The sequence below is a fragment of the Astatotilapia calliptera genome, chromosome 23, assembly GCF_900246225.1.
Source record: "Astatotilapia calliptera chromosome 23, fAstCal1.2, whole genome shotgun sequence".
NCBI classification, from domain to species: domain Eukaryota; kingdom Metazoa; phylum Chordata; class Actinopteri; order Cichliformes; family Cichlidae; genus Astatotilapia; species Astatotilapia calliptera.
The window spans coordinates 39,238,627-39,261,215 of record NC_039323.1 but is presented as its reverse complement, the minus strand read 5'-3'; the positions used below and the strand labels follow the sequence as shown (position 1 = coordinate 39,261,215).

At 39.8% G+C, this 22,589-nt stretch overlaps 1 protein-coding gene across 4 annotated transcripts in view; it reads right to left on the bottom strand.

The window, feature by feature from the left end:
• Window positions 1-22,589, bottom strand: part of fam184aa (family with sequence similarity 184 member Aa) — an 84,611-nt gene that overhangs the window by 30,126 nt on the left and 31,896 nt on the right. For all 4 annotated transcript variants that reach the window (XM_026158418.1, XM_026158415.1, XM_026158417.1 and 1 more), the window contains exons 11-14: window positions 15,917-16,039; window positions 15,652-15,813; window positions 10,070-10,191; window positions 9,623-9,773 (exon numbers count right to left, since the gene is read on the bottom strand). In XM_026158418.1, the coding sequence (XP_026014203.1) occupies window positions 9,623-9,773; window positions 10,070-10,191; window positions 15,652-15,813; window positions 15,917-16,039 (558 nt within the window). The remainder of the gene's footprint in view (window positions 1-9,622; window positions 9,774-10,069; window positions 10,192-15,651; window positions 15,814-15,916; window positions 16,040-22,589) is intronic.

Genomic DNA, 22,589 nt, shown 5'->3' with positions numbered 1-22,589 from the left:
ACATGCCAAGAGAGATCAAAAACATTCAATTGAGACTGAATGCTATAAGAGATGCAGCCGGCCGGCATGTCTTTGCTCCTGTGGAAGGCTGTCAGTCCACTGTTTACCTCAGCTGTCAAAGCCGGGTGAGAAGCATCTATCTTTATTTACTGTGGAGGAGGCTGTAAAACTTTGTGAAAGGAGTCCAATATGGAGTCAAAAAAGCTCAGTTGTGAATAATGACAGCAATACTGAGGTCCTTTTTGCCACTGTTAGCTGTTAGCCTCTGTTAGCAACTGTTGAAACTGTCTTTGTAATGGTTGCAACTTTTAAGGACTCAGGAACGTCATGACTGAACGCTGATACGATGTGAGAATGTAATCAAACTCTTTATCAGAGGGAAAGTGTGATTTTTAGGACACTTGAGCCAAACATTACATTTATAACGTTAGCCCAGGGGCGGGAAATTCCAGGCCCCGAGGGCCGGTGTCCTGCAGGTTTTAGATCTCACCTTGGGTCAACACACCTGAATCACATGATTAGTTCGTTACCAGGCCTCTGGAGAACTTCAGGACATGTTGAGGAGCTAATTTAGCCATTTAAATCAGCTGTGTTGGTTCAAGGACACATCTAAAACCTGCAGGGACACCGGCCCTCGAGGCCTGGAGTTGCCCACCCCTGCGTTAGCTTGTAACTAGCTGTTGTTGTTTAGCCATAACAGTTGTCAGCTGTCTGGAGATGGGCCAGTTGCTTGTCTAATCTGCAGACAATAAGTGATTGTGGCAGACTGGTATGGAAAGAACAAATGCATTAACCATGTTTTATTAGTCTGTTTACTCTGATGTAGCAGAAGAAAAGTAAATGCTTAAAATTAATGGCTGTACCTTTAAATCACAATTGATTTTCTGAAAAAATGGGAAACATTTTGATTGGATTTGGTATGCATCTTCATTTCCAGTTAATAAACAAAACTACCCTATCAATCACAGGGGTTTTCCTGGAAAAACAAACCCTTACTTTTAGACTAATTGTGCTGACAGTTGTAGCTGCCCCTCAAGACCCTCTCCTAGCCAGGAAAGGCCCTGCATCTACTTAAATTTTGATCTGTATTGAAATTTATTAAAATAATAAATTCAGCAATATGGCAGTTGTCCCACCATTAAATCCATCACACAGCAACCAAGAACAGAGTCCCACCATGCTCACTGCTCTGCTGTTCTGAGCAAACTGAGCATCTGGCAGGCTGGAGGGTCGGCGTATGAAGTATTAACACTGATCAAAAGAAATGCAGTAGTTGCTACTGGAATTACTTTTTGACTGAAAGAGAAATTGTACACACCATGAGGGTGGAATGTTGATGCAATTATGGGATTGGTGTTGTCTGAATGCACAATAACTTGAATTTGTAAGGATGATACAGAAGAGGTGCAGAGACACAGAGAAGCACTGACAGCCTTAAAACCACACCAGGAAAGTAACAATCTAATATAATATCCCCTTCTCTGATAAATAAAGCGGAGAATTTATTATTCTTAGCGTTATTAATGGGTAATCGACCAATATACATCCATCATATTTCCGTTATCACTCTGACAGATGCTAGTTGTAATCATGGCTTATGTGTGAACAGTTTGAGATTTGTCCTTAAAATGCAACGTGATGTGTTATATCTGAGGGGACTGCGAGTTTCTCTTTGCATTGTGACTGATGAGTCTCTGAGCCCCCGGTAGGGCTGGTGTTTCTGCAGAGCTGTAAGTAGGTCAATACCGTGCAGATCACTGTAATAATACTTTCGTGCTTTTGTCTTCATAGTGGCCCAGCTTGCATGTCTGCTGTTTTTTCTAGTTAATCTTTGTGCAAGACTATGATTGAAAGTATTACGGGGATAAGCTAAAACATTCCTAACTGGGCTTTCAAATTAAATTTAAATATTTTGGGTTGAAAAGGATCTTTTAAGCATGAATTAAACTACTTGGGAATGTTTTTTTCAGGTGATGTTCATGTAGCCTTTGAAAGCATGGTCTTGGATTTTGAAAATTATGCTTATCTGCACTTCACTTTAATGCTGTACTGGTGCCCCCGGCCATATCAAACTCAGAGCAATTCAATTCCAGAAGTTCTCTGGGTGAAATCCTCTACCTCTGGTTGGTGGCCAATACCATCTACCAGAGGTCCGAGGAGAATGGCCAAACTGCTTTAAACTGACAGGGAGGCAACCACTTATAGTAAATAATCACTTGTAACAAGTGAGTCTGCAGAAGAGCATCTCTACATGCAAATGTTAAAGCAGAAGACCACACTGGATGCCGCTCCTGCCAGCTAATAACAGGAAACTGAGGTTATAATTCTCCAGAATTGGACAACAGAAGATTAGAAAACACTGCCTGCTTTGATAAATCTTGACTCCTGCTGCAACATTTGATTTGATTTGATTTGATTGGTAATTTATTTCAACATGTGAACAATATACAAGTACATTTAGAAAAGAAATGAGAGAAAAAAAAAATACTATACAAATTACATACAAAAAAACATTCTGATTAATTTACATGTTGAAAGGGAGTGGGAAGAAGTATACACTTATTTAATCCCACCCCTGTCCCATTTAGATGGTAGGGTGTGAAACCGGTGTGTACAACATGAAAGCAGGGATCCATCCTGCCTTGTATCAATGATTTATGACGCTCGTGGTGCAATGGAGTAGAGAATATTTTCTTTACAGACTGTGGACTCGTCAGTACCAGGTAGGCATCATTTAATTGCCACAGCCTACGTGCGTATTTACCCAAAGCTCAAATCATCTCAAACTGTTTTTTTGGACATTCAGTTCACTGAACCCAAATGGGCTCCACAATCACCAGATCCCAATCTAATAGAGCACCTTTGTGATGAGGAACTCTGTGATGCTGTCGTGTGAATATGGACAAAAATCTCTGAAGAATTTATCCAGCACTTTGTTGAAATTATGCCGCGAGGAATGAATGCAGATCTGAAATCAAAAGAGGTACTAGCAAAGCACATTTAAAGAGATTCCGGTAAGTGTATATACACTTAATAATATCCGTGGATTACAGTATTACATATACACACATTAGCCATCTTTTCTGTTGCTCCTAAACCAACCCCCCCCCCCCCCCCCCCCCCACCCACCCACCCACACACACACACAGCCCTGTGAGGGCAAAAAAAGACGCACATGCAGAGGCTCACATATAGTACACATACAGTGTAAGCTCCTTAGATATCTGATCTGTGATATTGTTTGAAGTTTATTTTTAGCCACTCGGCACTATAACTTTAAAATGCTCCTTTTTATACTGTGACCCACATTTACATGATTCCTAATCTGGCATCTATAATCTGCAGATGCTGCAGATAAGAAATGATGCTCCCTAAAGAGCCCACTATGAAATTCCATCTTAATTATTACAGCCACATCAATGAGGACTGCTTCCTTTCATCTTAAAATGATACCATATCTATAGCTGAAACAAATAGGTAGCAATCATTTATTTGGATATTTGGTGATTCTTTTGAAAACTGCCACCTTAGCTTGCACATTTTTTTCAATTAAGCAAATAAATATTTACATTTTAGTCTGCAGAACAAACGATTTCTGGAGTAATTAAGAAACTCCAACACAGTAGCTATATCAAAGGTCAAAGGTCCATCGCAGAGCCGCCGACCACAAACAGATGTCTCAAAACCAAAGGACAAGTTTTCTTTGGTAAACGAAAATATTTTATGAAGAAGAACAAAACTTTGTGTGAAACAGAATCTCTTGTATCTTGTGTTGGAGTTAAAGTCAGATCACTCTTTAACTTTGTCTCGTTTTGCCATGAGCTGCTTTTGTCACGGTTTTGGTTGGGGGCGTCTGAAAAGTTGCCAAGCTGGCACTGGTGACTCCAGCTTGTCAGAAAATGTTTATCTGGAGCCACCAGCGTCTTGGCAAACTCAGGACGAGCCTCTTTGAGGTTTCAGTTGTGACTCAGCTCTGAATTACCCAGAGGCAGTATGCTCTGCAGGAACGGCTACATGAGTCTAAGCAGACGAGCGTCTGAGCTCCCAAACCAGCGTCAAACGGCTCGCTCTGTTCCTACAGTGCTTTCATTCTGACCCTAGCAGCTAACTTCAGTCCTCATAAGATAAAATCTCCTGAACTGTAGCTACTGGAACATCTGAAGGAGCATTAATTTCAAAGGCTTTCTTTAAAGAACCTATTTAAAGGCTGCAAATACATAGCATGCATACAGGGAGTGCAGAATTATTAGGCAAATGAGTATTTTGTCCACATCATCCTCTTCATGCATGTTGTCGTACTCCAAGCTGTATAGGCTCGAAAGCCTACTACCAATTAAGCATATTAGGTGATGTGCATCTCTGTAATGAGAAGGGGTGTGGTCTAATGACATCAACACCCTATATCAGGTGTGCATAATTATTAGGCAACGTCCTTTCCTTTGGCAAAATGGGTCAAAAGAAGGACTTGACAGGCTCAGAAAAGTCAAAAATAGTGAGATATCTTGCAGAGGGATGCAGCAGTCTCAAAATTGCAAAGCTTCTGAAGCGTGATCATCGAACAATCAAGCGTTTCATTCAAAATAGTCAACAGGGTCGCAAGAAGCATGTGGAAAAACCAAGGCGCAAAATAACTGCCCATGAACTGAGAAAAGTCAAGCGTGCAGCTGCCAAGATGCCACTTGCCACCAGTTTGGCCATATTTCAGAGCTGCAACATCACTGGAGTGCCCAAAAGCACAAGGTGTGCAATACTCAGAGACATGGCCAAGGTAAGAAAGGCTGAAAGACGACCACCACTGAACAAGACACACAAGCTGAAACGTCAAGACTGGGCCAAGAAATATCTCAAGACTGGTTTTTCTAAGGTTTTATGGACTGATGAAATGAGAGTGAGTCTTGATGGGCCAATGGATGGGCCCGTGGCTGGATTGGTAAAGGGCAGAGAGCTCCAGTCCGACTCAGACGCCAGCAAGGTGGAGGTGGAGTATTGGTTTGGGCTGGTATCATCAAAGATGAGCTTGTGGGGCCTTTTCGGGTTGAGGATGGAGTCAAGCTCAACTCCCAGTCCCACTGCCAGTTTCTGGAAGACACCTTCTTCAAGCAGTGGTACAGGAAGAAGTCTGCATCCTTCAAGAAAAACATGATTTTCATGCAGGACAATGCTCCATCACACGCGTCCAAGTACTCCACAGCGTGGCTGGCAAGAAAGAGTATAAAAGAAGAAAAACTAATGACATGGCCTCCTTGTTCACCTGATCTGAACCCCATTGAGAACCTGTGGTCCATCATCAAATGTGAGATTTACAAGGAGGGAAAACAGTACACCTCTCTGAACAGTGTCTGGGAGGCTGTGGTTGCTGCTGCACGCAATGTTGATGGTGAACAGATCAAAACACTGACAGAATCCATGGATGGCAGGCTTTTGAGTGTCCTTGCAAAGAAAGGTGGCTATATTGGTCGCTGATTTGTTTGTTTTGTTTTTGAATGTCAGAAATGTATATTTGTGAATGTGGAGATGTTATATTGGTTTCACTGGTAAAAATAAATAATTGAAATGGGTATATATTTGTTTTTTGTTAAGTTGCCTAATAATTATGCACAGTAATAGTCACCTGCACACACAGATATCCCCCTAAAATAGCTAAAACTAACAACAAACTAAAAACTACTTCCAAAAACATTCAGCTTTAATATTAATGAGTTTTTTGGGTTCATTGAGAACATGGTTGTTGTTCAATAATAAAATTATTCCTCAAAAATACAACTTGCCTAATAATTCTGCACTCCCTGTATGTATTCAAGCATCACTATGGCTTAGAGACAACCTGGTTTAAAAAAAAGAGGCTGTTCCTTTTCTTCTACCTCACTATGACGGGACAAAATTAACACTGTTACAGCCTTTGTTGTTTTCATACCAATTTACTGTTGCTGTGGGAGTTATATGAGTTGTGAAGCAGGTGAAGAAGCTATTTACAGCGTTGCTGTTAATCACATTCACACAGTTATTGAAAGACAGGAATGCCTGTGAGACTTGATTTGGATTTTCTTTTTTTGCTTCAGGCTGTCCTTAAGTCAGGGGTCTGCAACCTTTAACACCAAAGAGCCATTTGGACCCGGTTTCCACGCAAAAGAAAACACTGAGAGCCGCAAATACTTTGTGACATCTAAAATGAAGATAACACTGTATATATTGTTTTTTATCTTTATGCTTTGTGTGAACAACTAAGGTGTGTTGCTTATGAAATCCATGAAGTGCTGCAGAGAAAATTACATTTTTATTTATGTAATTAACACATTTTGAACTCTTAAAGAAATATAACAAAAGGAAAGACACCCAGCTGAACTAAAATGATCCAGCAAACAAAAACTGTTGTGAGCCACCCTTATATCTCCTTTGTGCTTTTGGAGCCTTGAGCTGACTTTTAAAAAATAATTGGAAAAAAAGCTCTATGCTGCTGAAAGATGAAAAATAGATATTTGCAAAATTCTGCCTAAATATGTATTTTACCTGGTTAATGTGTGTGGCGGGGCGTGGTCTGCAGCGCCGCTGCAGGGGAGCGATCACGCCTCGCCGCCTTAAAGTCTGTGCTCTCTCTGCTGTTGTGTTGTCGGGCTGTGAACTGAAAAGGTACAGCCGGCTGTGTGCGTACAGCAACCGTGTGTGAAAAGTGGTCAATAAAGAGATGCTAAAAAGCCTGTTCATGGAAACATCGTCGGGTCTGCCGTGATAAGTTTACAATGGGACTTCTGCTCCTGAACCTCTGCGCACAGCGTCTGCAGATCGGGGCTGTAAGAAGTCACTTTCATCTTTACGCAGGACTGTAAGCTGTCATCTGTGAGGCGTGAGCGGTGTTTGTTTTAACATAGTTCATGGTGGAGCTGCTGACATAATGTGGATCCGAAGATCCATAACTGGCCTACCTGGGGCTGAAAGTCTCGATAAATGCACGGCGTTTCGGCGGGTACACCGGCTTCCGCGAGTTTGAAGCTTATTTTGAGCGATGAAAAAAATAATAGAATATAATTTTATTTTTTTATTTCAATATCACAATAATCTTCCAATTTAGAAGTACAGGTTTAAAAAAGAACATAAATAAAATACACTTCAGCTAAATACTTCTAATTTATTTTCCCAAACCATGCGGAGCCGCACTCTAAGGACTAAATAGCCACAAGCAATTATCAAATAAATCATTGAATTACATCAAGTTTTACTCTGGAATAGACCAAGAAACCTGAAGTAAATGATAAATAATTTCAACTGCTTGTCAAAGAACAAAAAATGCATAAAAAATGAACAACTGCATTCCCGGATACTAACAGAGTTCACCTGCATGTGATATCAATGCTTTATAACATACTGCAAACAGTGATGACTGCAGCATCACCAGCATGTGCTCCCGACCTCATGTTGTAGCTTTTGGTTGTTTACAGAAAACTCAGAAAGCTACTGTTTGTGGGTCTGACTATAAAGGCAAAGTCAAACATACTAACAACGTTGGTTAGTAACTACTATAAGACGAGAGCCAATCGTTTACATGGAAGAAGAAGTTGGTCAAATCAGCCTCTCGCCGTCTCTCAGACTGACATGACCTTTTCTTTTCTCTTGGTTCAGGCTGCCATTGTGTTTTTGTTATCATCAGCTGACATAGTAAACGAGTTACTGGGGTCGGTTTGTAAGGCAGCTCTAAGAAAAGAATAAGAGTTTAAGAGTTGCTACGTCAACAGCAAGTCATATTTACTATAGAGCTATTTATCCATCTGGATTGTTTTGGTGTGACGTTCCCAGTTTTTGAGCCATCAGCCATATAAAGGTCTACTTTTGCTTGTATATGATGAAACTAAATGGTACTTACCCTGTGGTTCTCAAAACACTAAAAATACATAAAAAAAAAAAAAAGCAGTTTTAAAAATATCTGTAAAAATCATGTCCTTCTCACCACAAGAAGGAAAAAAAGGATCCAGCAACGTCAGATCTCTTTCTGCTGCCTGCCAATTAAAAGAAGTGCGCGACTAGCTAACATGAAAGCTCAGCTGACGGGGGGTCTCTACAATGTTAAAATCTTGCCCTGCTGTCAATTATGTGAGCGTCTCATCATCAGCGGATGAATACTTCCTCCTGACACAGTCGGTGGGTATGGTTTGATAGACAGAAAAATGAAACTGATCAATGTCTGGGGAGAAATGTCTACATGTCTACAGCTGACATCACTGAAATGTTGAACAGCAGGGGTATTCAATTAAAAAGTAAGGAGGTCCGGTTAGAGAAAACAAAGATCCAGAATATCAAAGTTCCATATATGTCATAGTTTAATGCAATACATTTACACTTAGCCTTACAGTTAAATCAATGTCTGTGAAATAAAATAAATACAGTCAATTAATCAACATTTTAACTGTGTTTTAACAGTGTTTATTAAAATGTTCACAACGACCTGGAGGGCACTCTAATAATAAAATAGATATGATAAACAGACAAATGTCTCGTAATTATTTTATGGTTCAGGCTTTCTGGAGTTAAAGCCCTTAAACCTTGTATGTGGTAACCAGAGATGGGCAGTAACGCGTTACTTGTAACGCGTTACTGTAATCTGATTACTTTTTTCAAGTAACGAGTAAAGTAAGGGATTACTATTGCAAAAACAGTAATTAGATTACCGTTACTTTCCCGTAGGAACGCTGAGTTACTGCGTTACTAAAACCGTGATTTTTTGCGAGAATGTCTCATGACAGTGACGTAAGCAAGTGCAACGTTCGTGACAACAGCTGTGTGCAGATCAACAATGGATCATATATCGAGTGCGGGAGAGAGTATGAGCGTGCAGCGTTTAAAGCGTGGAAGTACTGACCTTACTGTGAGTTTGATTCCATAAAAAGTGACAAAAACATTAGCGTCCGCTGTGCGTGGGAAGAAAACTTCTTTTTACAGCGAAAAAAAACCCCTAAACAAGCACCGAGTGCGCTACCACGTAATGGGAAACTCACAGAGAAACTCGCGGATTCTTCAACTGACCGCGGCACACCTGCACCAGGGTAAACCTACGCCTACCCTACTCCTGCTTTACAGGTGAAAATAGAGCAACAGGACCGCTGAGTCTTTGATGTTATTTATTTTCTGCTGTGTTTTACTTGCATCTATTTGAAAGACTGAGTGTAAACACAAAAAATATTTTATTTTATGTGCTGGAATGTGCAGAAAATAGGTTTAAATGTTAAACTAATTTCTTCCAGTCAGAGAATGTTGCATATAATTAAATTTTTGCTTGATGCATAAAGTTAAAAGATTAAAACTAACAAAACAAGTTTAAAAAAAAAAGAGACTTTTCCATTTGATTACATTTTGTATGATGGATTATGCAGAAAAAGTAAAATTAGGCTGAAAGATCTATCGCTTTATCACCTCATCATGTTTTTAAAAAGTAACTAAGTAACTAAGTAACTAAGTAATTAATTACTTTTGAAAATAAGTAACCAGCAAAGTAACGGGATTACTTTTTTGCGGAAGTAATCAGTTTTTAGTTACTGATTACTTTTTTCAAGTAACTTGACCAACACTGGTGGTAACCTTACAAAACCAAAACAGGCCGGACCCTCACGTGTCAGTGTCCGCATGTGTGCGTTACCTGCTCCAGCAGGTCTTCGACCTTCCTCTGCCAGCCCTCCCTCGCTGCCATCATCTCCAGCTCTTTTTGCTGGGAGAGCTGAGTCATGGCCGCCTGTTTGTCTGCTTCATACTCCTCGGTCAACTCCTCCTTTAGCAAACGCACTTCTTCCCTACAGAAAGACACAAAGTTTGACTAAATTAATTACATTGTACATTCAGTGTGCGTGTGTGTTCACGCTGCTCGGTTTTGTCCTGCTAAAAGACATCTGTAAATATTGCATGCGTTTATAAACTTGCTTCCGACTGTGTTCATTTCCTATTCGTTCTCATCAATATACATGAGTGTTTTGGGGAGACGCCGACTTGTTGGGATAATAAGTGTGATTGTGAAGAGGGCTGTGAGATGACAGAGACGAATGAGAAAAGACATCAGGGGAGATGGGCTTCCTGTTTTTCTCTCTTTTACCGCAGTGCATCTCTCCATTTCCGATCCAAGTCATCTGCCATCTTGTCCATCTTCTGCTTCTCCTCTGTTCTGATGGACATCACTCTGGCCTCATGCTGCTGCTTCTGGGTTTCAATCTCTTCCTGCAAATACAAAGCGGTGCACAAATTTGAACTCCAACAGAAATCACACACTATCAGTATTCCTGATATTTTCTTTTGCTATCTTAGTCTGAAATCAGCAATTGAGTTGGTAAGAAACATCTGCACTGTTTATGAGTTGCACATTTGAGGAGACATCATGTTTTATTGTATCACCGCCACAGATAATACATATTAAACCCATAGCAGGCTGAGCTCAGACTTCATTTTGGGGAAATCAAATGAACACCCCCCCAAAAAAGCGTTTACCAAATAAATTATATATGTAAGCATCTCAAGATTATAAAATTTAACTCATTCTCAACATAAACAGATCTGATATTTAGATTTTCAATTTATGGTAATTTTATCTCAGGGCCCCGTTTAATGATTTTGTTTTTTACAGCTAAACAAAAACTGCTGCTGCTAACAGCGTGAAGTGCCACCTTCAGTCTTGGAATATGTGACCTCTTCCACTAATAACTGCATCCCAGTCCCAGTCCCTAACCCCAGTGTGCAAGACGACTCAGTTTCACAGCTTGTGTTTGAGTTCTTTGCAGGTCGGCAAATAAACAAAAACAAAACAAAAAAATTGCAATATTGTATCAATACAGGAAAACAACAAATATATATTTTTTAAATAAATTAAAGAACTCTGAGATTACTGCGAACAAGAGTGCTCATCTCCTCATGCATCCATCCTGAGATAATGGTAGCCGAGAAAACTTGATGATAAACTGATCAACTGGACACACTGACCAGTAGCTTGGCAAAGCTGCCTCCTAATTCAGAGCACAAATGAGCTGAATGAGCCTTTGTCAATAAGCACAACTTGAAGGGACTGTATTCTGGTTATATTCCTATAGGACAGGAAGACTGATGAGCACAAATGTAATAATTGAATGTGAATTTGTAATTATAATTGTCAACCTGACCCCATTCAATCATAGTGTGACATCAGACTGACTGTCTTGTGGCAGATTCTAGTAACAGTATTGGTTCGTTTGACATAATTTTAGGCCCCAATCAATAAATATGTAAAAAAAAGACTTTCAGAGTAAAATCTATAATAAAGCAGGCAGGTAATATCTAAAATAACCTTGGTGTTTTTAAAGTGCTGATGCCCTAATAGTGTAAGTTTAAAGCCGCATAAAGTAAAAAAGTGCATTTTCTTTTTTCTCCAAGTCTGCATCTCTGACCAGATGCCATATTTCAATAGCTGAAGCTGGATGACTCATACTGTAATGCCCACTTCCACATGCATTTATAATGCCATGGCTACAGGGCATTTATAATGTGCTGGTTTCAAGGCAGAAACAAACTTCACCGGGTCAGCTGTTTCCAGCTGCTGAAGAGGCTGCAGGCTGTAAGTGCTGATGAGCTCATTAGAAGAGCTAAAAGCTCTCTTGTTTAGCTGCAAGGGGAAGCACATGAGTGGTTAAATCCACTGTGAGGACAATTTACATTTCTGGGAATCTAAATAAGATTTTAAAAAAAATCTGTGCTTTTAGATTTCTCACAAGTGGAGATGATTTTTGGAGGAGCAATGCAGGAAGAAACATATGACCAGTTGGATTTGAGTGTTTGTGACTCTTACTAGCTACTGTTCATTATTTAAAAGCCTTTTTTAGGAACAGTTCACAGGTTATCTGGGGACTAGATATTTATAGTAATAAAGATATATGCTTCAGTAAGCCACAGTGGGCTGGATTTCTCTCAAAAAGCGACCGATGGGCTCAACGGCAAATTAAGAAAAGAACAAAAAAAAAAACCCACAGACATGACTCATGTTTCACTTGTTACTTTATCCTAAACAGTCTGTATTTGTTTCATTATACTTTCACTTGAATAATTATAATTCTGAATCATTCATTTCTGATAAATCAGAGACTATAGTAAAGGCTTACCCACCTACATTAAAGCTAACTGTGAGTAACCATCGCCTTGTTCAGTTTCCGTCATATTTTAGCTGCTTATAGACAAAATGACTGGATTTGCATCAGAGGTTAGTGAGGGTGGTGCAGTTCACTCCAGCATGTGGGGCCCTTCAAAGTGTCGCAAGATAAATCTTGCACTACAAATGTACATCTATATTTATATGTTGTTAAGAATAAAAATAAATTTAAATGAGTCTATATAACAAGAAAATGTAAAGCTGAGGTTAAAACTATTAGCCCCCTTATGAATTTCTTTTTTTAACAGAGCATTTATAAACATTTCTGCACACAATAGAAGAATTTTTTCAGAAAAAAATCAAAATGACAAAGCTTAATATTAAAAGCGGACCTTTTTAAGTGAGCCATAGCACAAACTACTGTTCTACTTGAACTCTGTGATGCTTAAACCTCATAAAATCAAATAAAAAAAGACTCTGGAAAGAAAAATAGCCTTCAAGCCAGACTGAAGTATGCTAAAGATGACCAGGAGACTATTCATACTGGAAGCATGTCCTTTGGTCAGATGAGATTAAACTAGAACTGGGAATCTCATCAAGGTGGAAGGAACAATGAAAAACGAAGGATGTGTGAAGATTCTGAAAGTCGGGAGCAAAGCTGGGTCTGTGCCGTCGCTTTGTCTTCAACACGACAAAGACCGAAGTGAATGTTACTGACTGTCCTGCACAAACCCCTGACTTAACTGCCACTGACCACCTAATCTGGAGGAGTTTGAGAGATTCACTAAAGAAAAATGGGCTAAGACTGATCAGGAGGCATGTGTGAGACTTGCTGAAAACAAACGTTCAGATTCTTTGTGCAAAGTGTAATAGTGTAAGCATCCAAAATAAAACCAGCATGTTTGCAATCGCTGTGTGAAATACTGGAAAAAAAACATGAAATTAGTTTGTTTTTGTAGAACTTCTAACAACACATCGAAAGCACGAAACATGCTCAAGTACTCATGACTTAACAACAGGCTGCTTGTCTGAGGAACACATGATGTAATCTCTACAATGACATCATAGTTTATAACATTTTTTTTTTAATTTTGTGAACTTTCTGTATTTAAGGTAGAAATAAAACATGAGTATAAATGAAACCATCTCTCGTTCTACTTTTCCTAACCTAGTAATCTACTTAAAGGTTCATTCTGTGCTAAACAATAGCTGGTCTAAATTTACTGTGAGGCCGGCCTCTGCTGGTGTTGAGCTTGTGTCTATGCTAATGAGCTCAGTGTGAACACAGGATACAATCCTGTGTCAAGCTTGGCTTTTTTACTGCCCCAGTCCTGCTCTTTAAATAGCCCTTTAAATAAGAAGCCTGGTGGGAATTCAAAGAGCACCATTCTGCAGTTTCATTTAATTATCGCTCTTCTTATAGCCTCTCTGCACTGTGCTTCTTATTAACTCTTCTTTCTGCCTTTATTAACAGTTGTTTTAATTCCTGTTACTGAAGCTAAGACATTTCCACACTTTTTCTGTCCCTTTCTGCATTTTTGTTCTACTTTAAACCTTTTTATTGTACAGTCCTATGATGATTCAGCCTCCCCAAATTCTCATTTGATGACTTATTATCATGAATAAGTTCCTTTAAATACAAATATCATCCCTATTATTAATAACAGTATTAATAGCTATAATTTTAATGAAAGGATCGAGTCGCTCCCTCCTCCTCCTCCCCTGCCAGTAAGCCACGCTCTCTATCACAAACGCTCTTCCTGCGTCTCACACCAGCAGGGCTCTTTTCAAACATAGGCCCACTCTGCTCATAATGGCCTCATCATCATTATCTCACAGCTGGCCTTCAGCACCGCGCTTGTTTCTCAGTTAACTCTCATTTCCTGCTCTCCTGCTTTCAAAATGTTCTTCCCCTCTCCCATCCTTCTATCCTCCGATCCTTGCCTGTGTCCCCCCCCCCCCCCCCCCCCCCCCCTCTGTCTCTCTCTATTCGGTCATCAGTGAAGGCTTTTTTTTTAATCACCACATTTATTTGACTGACTGAGCTGTTATTGTCAGACTATGAGACAGGCTGTCACACTGACTTACTATGTCAGGAGGCAAATTACCATCTGCCAGTCTCAGTGTCGGGTCTGAAAACTCTTGACTGGTTGACCCAACCTGTCAAGACTTTTGCAAAGGTTACTTCAATTCAGTAAAATCTGAGTCCCAGAAAGTTGGTAAAATAAAAGCTGGGATTTAATCCATTAAGTTTAAGTGACTGAGTGTGTGTAACAAGGTGCATTAGACAAAAAAACAAGAGCCAGAAACTAACAGCTCTAAGTTTATCCTTGGGGAGCGCCGGTTTAGCTCACTGGAATGAGCAGGCGACCATATGCCCCACGGCTGAGAGCGGCCGGCCAGGGTTAGAGTCTGATACGCGGTCCTTTGCCACATGTCTTCCCCTCTCTCTTTCCGCCACTTTCCTGTCAGTCTTCACTGTCCCTATCAAAAATAAAGCCATAAAAAGTCCTCTTCCAGTCCCTAAAAGCCCACTCTCTTTTGATTGGCCATCTTCTGGAAGCCCACTGAGGGGCAATGACCTTATAAGGAAATCTGATTCAGAAAGAAAACAGACTAGAAAGCTATCAGTGGCTTACTTTTACATTAATTTTATGCTTATACAAATGTTTACTTCAGTATTTGCACCTTTAATACTTTCAACACTTTCTACAAAACAAAACAAAGACGATAGAATTTGCATATTCTCAGCTGCAGTTTAACGCTCTGTTCATTTGTCTAGATCTGAATATCTGAGTGTGACACTGATAACCAATCTGTGTAATTTGACACTCTGTATGTTTACATCTTACAGGATTCTAAAACAAATATTAAGAACTGATCTGTGACTACTGAAGGAAATACAACATTTCCTTCCACTGTTATGCTGACATCCAAATTTACTTCTGTTTCTGTCCCACTGCAGTCTCTGCTTAACTGTCTACATGATGTTAGAGACCAGTTAACACAAAATTTTCTCACCCTAAAATATAAGGCTGAAGTTATTGTTTTTGGAAGACACGCCCCTTTTGGATAAGTTAACTGATACCTTTGGTCCTCTTGCTCGTCATCATTCCCACACTGTAAGAAATCTCAGAGTGTTTTTAGAAAGCTCTTTTAAATTAGAGAAGCAAGTGTCCACAGTTGTGAAAAACACTTTTTTATCAGTTACCTGAAATTGCCAAAGCTCAGCCTTATCTTCCTCCTAAAGACGCAGAAAAACGTATTCATGCCTTCATCACACTGGACTACTGCAATTCTCTCTGGGTCTTCAGCACTCATGTCTCCATCAGTTAATCTAAAGTGCTGCTGCGCGTCTTCTAACAGGTGTTAGAACGTATGAACACATCACTGCAGTTTTAGCAAATTTACACTGACTTTGTTGCTTATAAATGTGCTATAGAAATAAATGTGATATTGATATTGAAGTGATTATCCTCAGTAAGACTTTATTTTATTGGGGCGTTAATGCAGGAGGACCCTCATTTCAGGTTCTCCAAACCTCAGTACTGTCTTTGTTTTCTCCTCACCTGTAGGTCAGTCAGCAGGTTGCTCGTCTCTCGGACGCGGGCTCGAGTCGCGTCTAGCTCTATCTTGAGTTTCTCCTGAGTTTCCTTCAGACAGGTAATCTGCATCTGAGCTGAATTCAGGTTCTGTTCCCCCTCTCTCACCAGCTCCTGAAGGTGGGACACCTGAGGAGACAACCACTCAGTTGATTGAGACGTGTCGGTATGCATGGAGACGATCAGGTCATGCTGGTCATGCGTTAGCGCTCCAGTAAGAGCTGACTCATACTTCCTGATTGGCCATGTTGAGTTTGGCCGAAAGCTCCTCTTTCAAGTTGTCGAGTTGCTGCTGGAGGCGATCTCTCTGCTCCTCTAATGACAGCCGTTTAATCTCAAACTCCTGGCTCATTTTCTGGAGACGGGAAGAAAGAGAGAGAGGAAGAAAGGAACGAGATTGGATGAAAAGACGGATGAGAAGAGCGGGAAGGATAATAGGACAAGAAATTGGGCAAGTTGATTAGTGCTGGACCATGAAACTAGAGATTTATTCTACATTCTTCCATGTCTAAAATGTCTTTGTGAGACAAATTCTCAATGCATGTTTTCAATATGAAAATGCTTTTTGCCCGTTTTCCTCTGATATAAACTTAAAGTCTCTAAAAAAAATGAGGAGAAAATCCAATTTCTGCCACAATGTGGAGTCATGGCAGCGTTTGAGCGTGACGCAGGGCTACTGAATGAGGAAAAGACACGTGAACTGTCATTTACACTTAAAAGGCCATCTCTTCAAAACATCCAGTTTCTATAATCCTTCAAACCAGAGCGTCAAATCCTTTCTGGGCCACTCTGGATTTCTCTTATGAAAATCTCCTTTTGATCTACTTCTTAAGTCTCTCTTTTCAGTAAATTGCTGAGATCCTTACTGTCTATGCTTTATGATACACCTAAACAATACTGAGCTCTGTTTGTACTAACAGTGCTGAGCAACAGGTTTCTGGTTGTTCGTTCTTTGCAGATACTATTATTTTACTGTAAAGGTGAATTTAGAATATTTTCTGGATCTTCTGATCATCTGATGTTCGTTACAGGCGAATACAAAAAGAGGGCACGTACATCTACTTATTCAGCTGTGCAATTGCCTTACCAGTGATCAATAAGGGTTCAGTCATTAGTGTCTAATTTGCAGCTATTATTTATCATCTTGACATCCCCGTTGGGTTGAGGCAAGTTGTATCCATCAGAATCTCTTCAATGACGTGAGCAAAATACAAAGCAACCCCCCTTTTAATCTTTCCCACATGGGAGCCACCCAGTAATCCACATCCTCTTTCTTTAACCCACTCACAGGAGAGCCACCTTTCCCATGCAGCTTTAGAGCCACAAGATTAAAATTAAATCAGAGCTTGTACTCTTGTAGCCCCGACTCACAGATTTGAATTAGGTGAGAAGCACAAACTCTTGGAAGGGAAAAAAAGCCAAGCAAACAAATAAAACCTGCAGCATTACAACATGCCGGTCACACCACCACGCAAGTGCAAGTCTTCAGCCAATAAATATTTAGATCACGTCTCAGAAGAAGTGAAACAAAGACATGTGAACAAACTGAAAGCTTTGAGAACTTAGAAATGATTTATAGCGCGAGACGCAGCATTTCAATCATTCAACTCTCTGCCAGAGATCCACCTCAGCGATGTGTCAAACATCACCTGCAGAGTCATACATCGCTGACACCACGGCAGGATGAAAGTGTATAAAAGTAGAGCTGGTTAAGAGTATTTTTTACCTGGATGGGGCAATAATTCTATCAATCGGCAGGTCAAGGACAAGAAACCCTTCACTTTTAAATGAATAGTGAGGGCTGCTTAGCTTATGTCACCTAGTTATATGATATTGATTCACATGTTGTTGAGAGCGGGATCGTCTCCAACTCCCTGGATTTCTTACATGGTTAAGATGGAAAACTGGTGGATGGACCTCACTGTGGCCACTGCACTGTTGCTGGAACTTGTAATCTCTTCATACTCTTTGTTTTGATAATGTACAGGGGTTTTAAACAAACTGAATGGGCAACAGTTATGCCGGCCCACGCCAGCTGATGGCTCGTCCTACTGATGATCTCATATAGGATTGCAATATTTAAGCTTCTTTAGCCCGCCTAGAGTTGCTGCACATCCACAAGCTGCTTTGCAATCCAGCACCACCTTCCACAGAGTGCTTCACTCAATCCATGTCAAATCTCGTGTTACTGCTCTGGTCTGTGAGGGGTCTTCCTCACCCGTACGCACGCGTATAGTGTTTGTGTTGAAATGACTGCAAGTGGAAATGAAATCGTCTTTGACTACAGCGATCCTTGCCTCAGTTAAACATATTCAAGTTTCACAAATAGAAAAGAGAACACGAAATTTGATTAAGGACATTTTTACGATTGTTTAAAAACCAAACAATTCATCTAGAACTATGGTGTCAAAATACGGTGGCCCTGAAAAGACTCCAGTCCGGCCTATTTCCATCTTTGGAAATGTTCCCTTTGTAAAGGAGGGCAAAAATACTGGACTTTTAATTACATTTTCATAAATTTTACAGCTTTTCCTGCTGATAAAGACCACCGCTAGAGCCATCATACGACACTAAAGTAATGACGTAATAGAAAAAAGTTCCTGTTTTTTTAAATATCGGCTATAAAAATGTGTTTTTTTATTTTTTATTTTTTTACAATGTAGAGTCAAATAAATAAATAAATGAATAAATAAAAACTTTCTGCTTTATAATTCCAAAACTGTGGAGGTGATGTGCTGCCACAAATCATTTATAATTCTATACATTTCTTACTAGAGCAGGGCGATATTTATCACGATATAGATTTGAAAATTTGCGATAACGATATAACTGACGATATAATTGACACTAGACAAAAACTTTACAACTCCACAAGTTTATTAGTGCAAAAAAAAATCAATGTATTTTCACTTAAACAAGCAGCTGTTTTTTTATGTGCATTAAAGTTATATAAAAATTTAACAGTGCAAATTCCTTGCTGACAGTTTGACCAAAAGGCATTTCCAGTGGAAATTGGCCGGCATATCCTCAGCATAACCACAAAACTTTAAAAGAGGTTAAACAAACACACAATACGGTAATATTATGTTGAAGCACAGTACGTATCACTACGCGAGGCTCCTGACTACGGTAGCCGTAATGCTCCAACAATCCATCAAGCGGTGCGGCTTCGTAGCTCAGCAAAGTCGTACTGAAACATTTGACAGATTTTCGAGCGCCGTGTACATAAAATCGTTTCGAGGTCAGTAAACACAACCAGAATTTAAACATAAGGCAGACAGGATTATAAGGGGCACTGTTGATTTTCAGAAAAATCAAAGGATTGATTTTAAGTGTGCCGTATTTTCCAAACAACACGGTAATAACGACGGCCCGCTAGCATGCGCCACCAAAAATAGTGCTTTGTTGTGTATCTGACGGACGAAAGCCAAACCAGTTCAACACCACTGAAGTTGCAGCATTTTCACAAACCAATTCTGGTTCATCCGTTTCATTTAACGATCCGCTTTCGCCCTTCTCATTCTGCGTTGCCGCCATGTATGTATGTAAACAAAGGCACTGCGCATGTACGTTTTACCCATATTCTATCGCGATATTTCATTTTCTTGTCGTTGCCCAACATTATACCGGTATTACCGTGAACGGTATGATATGGCCCAGCCCTATTTCTTACAAGATCTGTCTTTACTGATAGACAGAATTCTCTAACTACAGCAGCATTTCTTTATTAGAAAAACTGAGACAAGCTGTTGAAACTGCACTTCTCCTTCTTATAATGAGATATCTCAGGGATTAAATGTGTAGTTAAACATCTTCAAAGTGACAGAGAGGGGATTTCCACCTGTCTGACCCACTTAAGCTCAAAACAGGCTCTATGTGGACCTCGATGAATGACTTTGACATCCCCGATCTAGAAAACAATCAGCACAGTAAACAATGCCGAAAGTGACAGTTGGCCGCTTTCGTAAGCTTCAGCTGCTGCCATATTTAAAAGACAACACGGTGCTGACACTGAGTAGAAAGCTGCATCAATGCCAAAAGCCTATCACTTCATTATGGACACTTTCATTTTTGACTGTCCTCTTTAAACTGAGAGAAGCTGCGTTCACCTGCAAACAAACCCATCAGAGGAATGAATCTACATGTGCAGCAGTGCAGGGACATTAGAAACACCAATGAAAAGTCTTTATTCTACTGCTGTCTCATCTGGCCTTAAGTAGACCGTGGTGAATTATGAATTAATACAGCACAAGCAATTTGTAGAGTTAGTCGCTTTATTGCTTCGGTTGAAGAACTCGTTAATATCCGCTGACAGTCGTAAAACTAACAAGTACAAAGATGAAGACGTTTTAGAATAAATCGCCTTTTTCTTCTTCTTCTTCCAAATTACCACTTCTGTCTCTTTCTTTTCTGTCTGCATCTTTGTCTCACCGTCTCTCGTCCTGCATCCCCTTTTTCATTTCAGCCCAAACAAAAGCAGACATTAATCTAAACGCAGCTTCGACTTACATAATATTTCCCTTTTTCATCAACCCCTCCATCCATTCTCTCCGTCGCTCTGTCTTTCAGGGAATCTATACACACACGCCCACACGCTCATGCACGACTCTCACTTGGCTTAGAGGCAGGATTTAATGTCAATGAAAATCAACCAATTAGCAGTCAGCTTCAAACAGCATCCGAAGTGTGAGCTCACGAGGGGCGAAAAGAAAGGAAAAGAGAGAGAGCAACATTATGAAAGAGGAGAAATATGGGACGAGACGGAAGAGAGAAAACACCGAGCGCAAAGTGATTTAAAATGCAGCGTCTAATCGTTTCAGACCAACAAGATACGTCTTCATTTTGGACGGCAGGCTTTAATATTAAAGGAATGACTTTTGAGACAAAGTGTTTTGTGTTACTCTGTGCCAGTCATATATTACACTGCCTTCATGCCTCTTAGCTAATTCATTTTAATTGGATGGAAGCAAACTCCAGTATGTACGCTGTCCTTTGCTGAACTTCAGCTCTAAATGCAGCTGGAGCCATGTGAGCGTGAATAAAGGGGGTGTAATGTGCTGCAACAGATATAAACAAGAGAGAACAATAGCACCTACTATTCTGCTCACTTTTTGCCTTTTCAGAGCAAAACAGTCATACTGGCCTATAGGATAATAAGATAAGAGAGCAGTGCAGCCTTTACCGAGCCCCATAGAGTGATTTGCATTTAACCCATCTTAAGCATTGGGAGTAGTGGGCAGGCAGCGTGCAGCACCCATGGACCAGCTGAAGCTGTAAGGCATGTCTTGGTCATACTATACTGCTCAATATAAGTTTATCCTTCCTGACACAGTTTGATGGAAAGGTTAGAGGTTACTGGACATTCAGGATAATCAGGAACTTTAGTCAATTTGATACTCATGTGTTTTTCTTACATATAAAAAATAATCAATATTCATTCATTATTTCTCAATTCGAATTTTTTAACAATATTTTAAAAGACACAAAACAAGTGAAAAATCAGATTTTCAGTCTGATCGAGCCACCACAGTTGAGCCACACCTCTCTCTGTCTGTCTGTCCACAGACTCCTCCTACACAATCATCTAAGCTTCGCACAGGGGTACATCTATATATCTCTGTCACACATTTTGATATCATCATGTTGCCTAGCAACCACCTTGCTAGGGGCAACGGGCAAAAATGACTTGCTTTGAACATTTTTCCACCTCGAACACCTTACAGCGTTATCACAATAACGTCTACTTCATATCTGCAAAACTTTGATTATCTGTGATATTTTATGAGACGTTGTCATGTTGCCTAGCAACCACATAACAATAGACTAAACATTACTGCAGCGTAGGCATCTGCTAGTTAGTGTAATAGCGTGATCAAAAGATTTTGTCAAAGCAGATCATTAATGTGACTTTTATCGCCTTATGACTCACGTGAGGCTTAAAACAAAGAAATTTGTTACAGATATTAAAGAAGATACTGATATTATACGTGTGTGTGTAAGAATAACCAGATGGCAGAAATCTGAAATAGTGTGTCAGAACCAATTTATAATAATATTTTTTAATATAGGCAAAATTCTTAATTCTTATAGGCTTATATAATTTTACACAGACAGAAATAAATCATTTAAAAAGTTGAACCTTTAAAATGTTATGGGTCTTAATCCTATTATCCTTAATCTATAGGATAATATCCTTTGAAATTGGTTTCTTAATTGATTTGACTTTTCTATATTATTTCTTTTAGCCCTAAAGGAAATTTAAATAAGTAAAATCACTATGAAGTAATTAGATTATTGTGATTTTAAAAACACTGACCTTCTGCATTTTCCTGATCCTGAACTCGTTTTATCAAATGATTAGTTGGAAAGAAGCTGAACGAGTACATCATCAGGAGATCAAAATCAATGAATAAAAACTGACAAGAAATCCTAGATTTTGTGCTCATGTGACGAGCAGGCCTGTGACTAAAGGTGTGGGTGGATTTTCACAACTTTCACACTGTGCCGCAGCAACCTGGTCCACGGCGCTGCCAGCACTCTCCGAGGTTCAGCATCAACAAGCTAACATACTAGAAATGTAAGATTAACCCCAGACAAGGTTTGGACAGGACTTTGCCCACAGTTGTCCTTTAGCACAGAACAGGAGATCAGCAATTTTAGATGTGAGCTCACAAAAAAAGAAAAAAACAAAGAGAAAAACACAAGCCCACCTATTGCTAAACACAAAGAATTGAAAAGATGTTAATTTGGCTATAACTAAAAGGTGGAAATTCTAAGAGTTACCTTGATGGGGCAGGGATAGCTCAGTAGGTAGAGTAGTGGCCCCATGATCGGAAGGTCGAGAGCTTGAATCCACTGACTGGCTCCCCCGAGGTACCTCTGAGCAAGGCACCATCCCTACACAC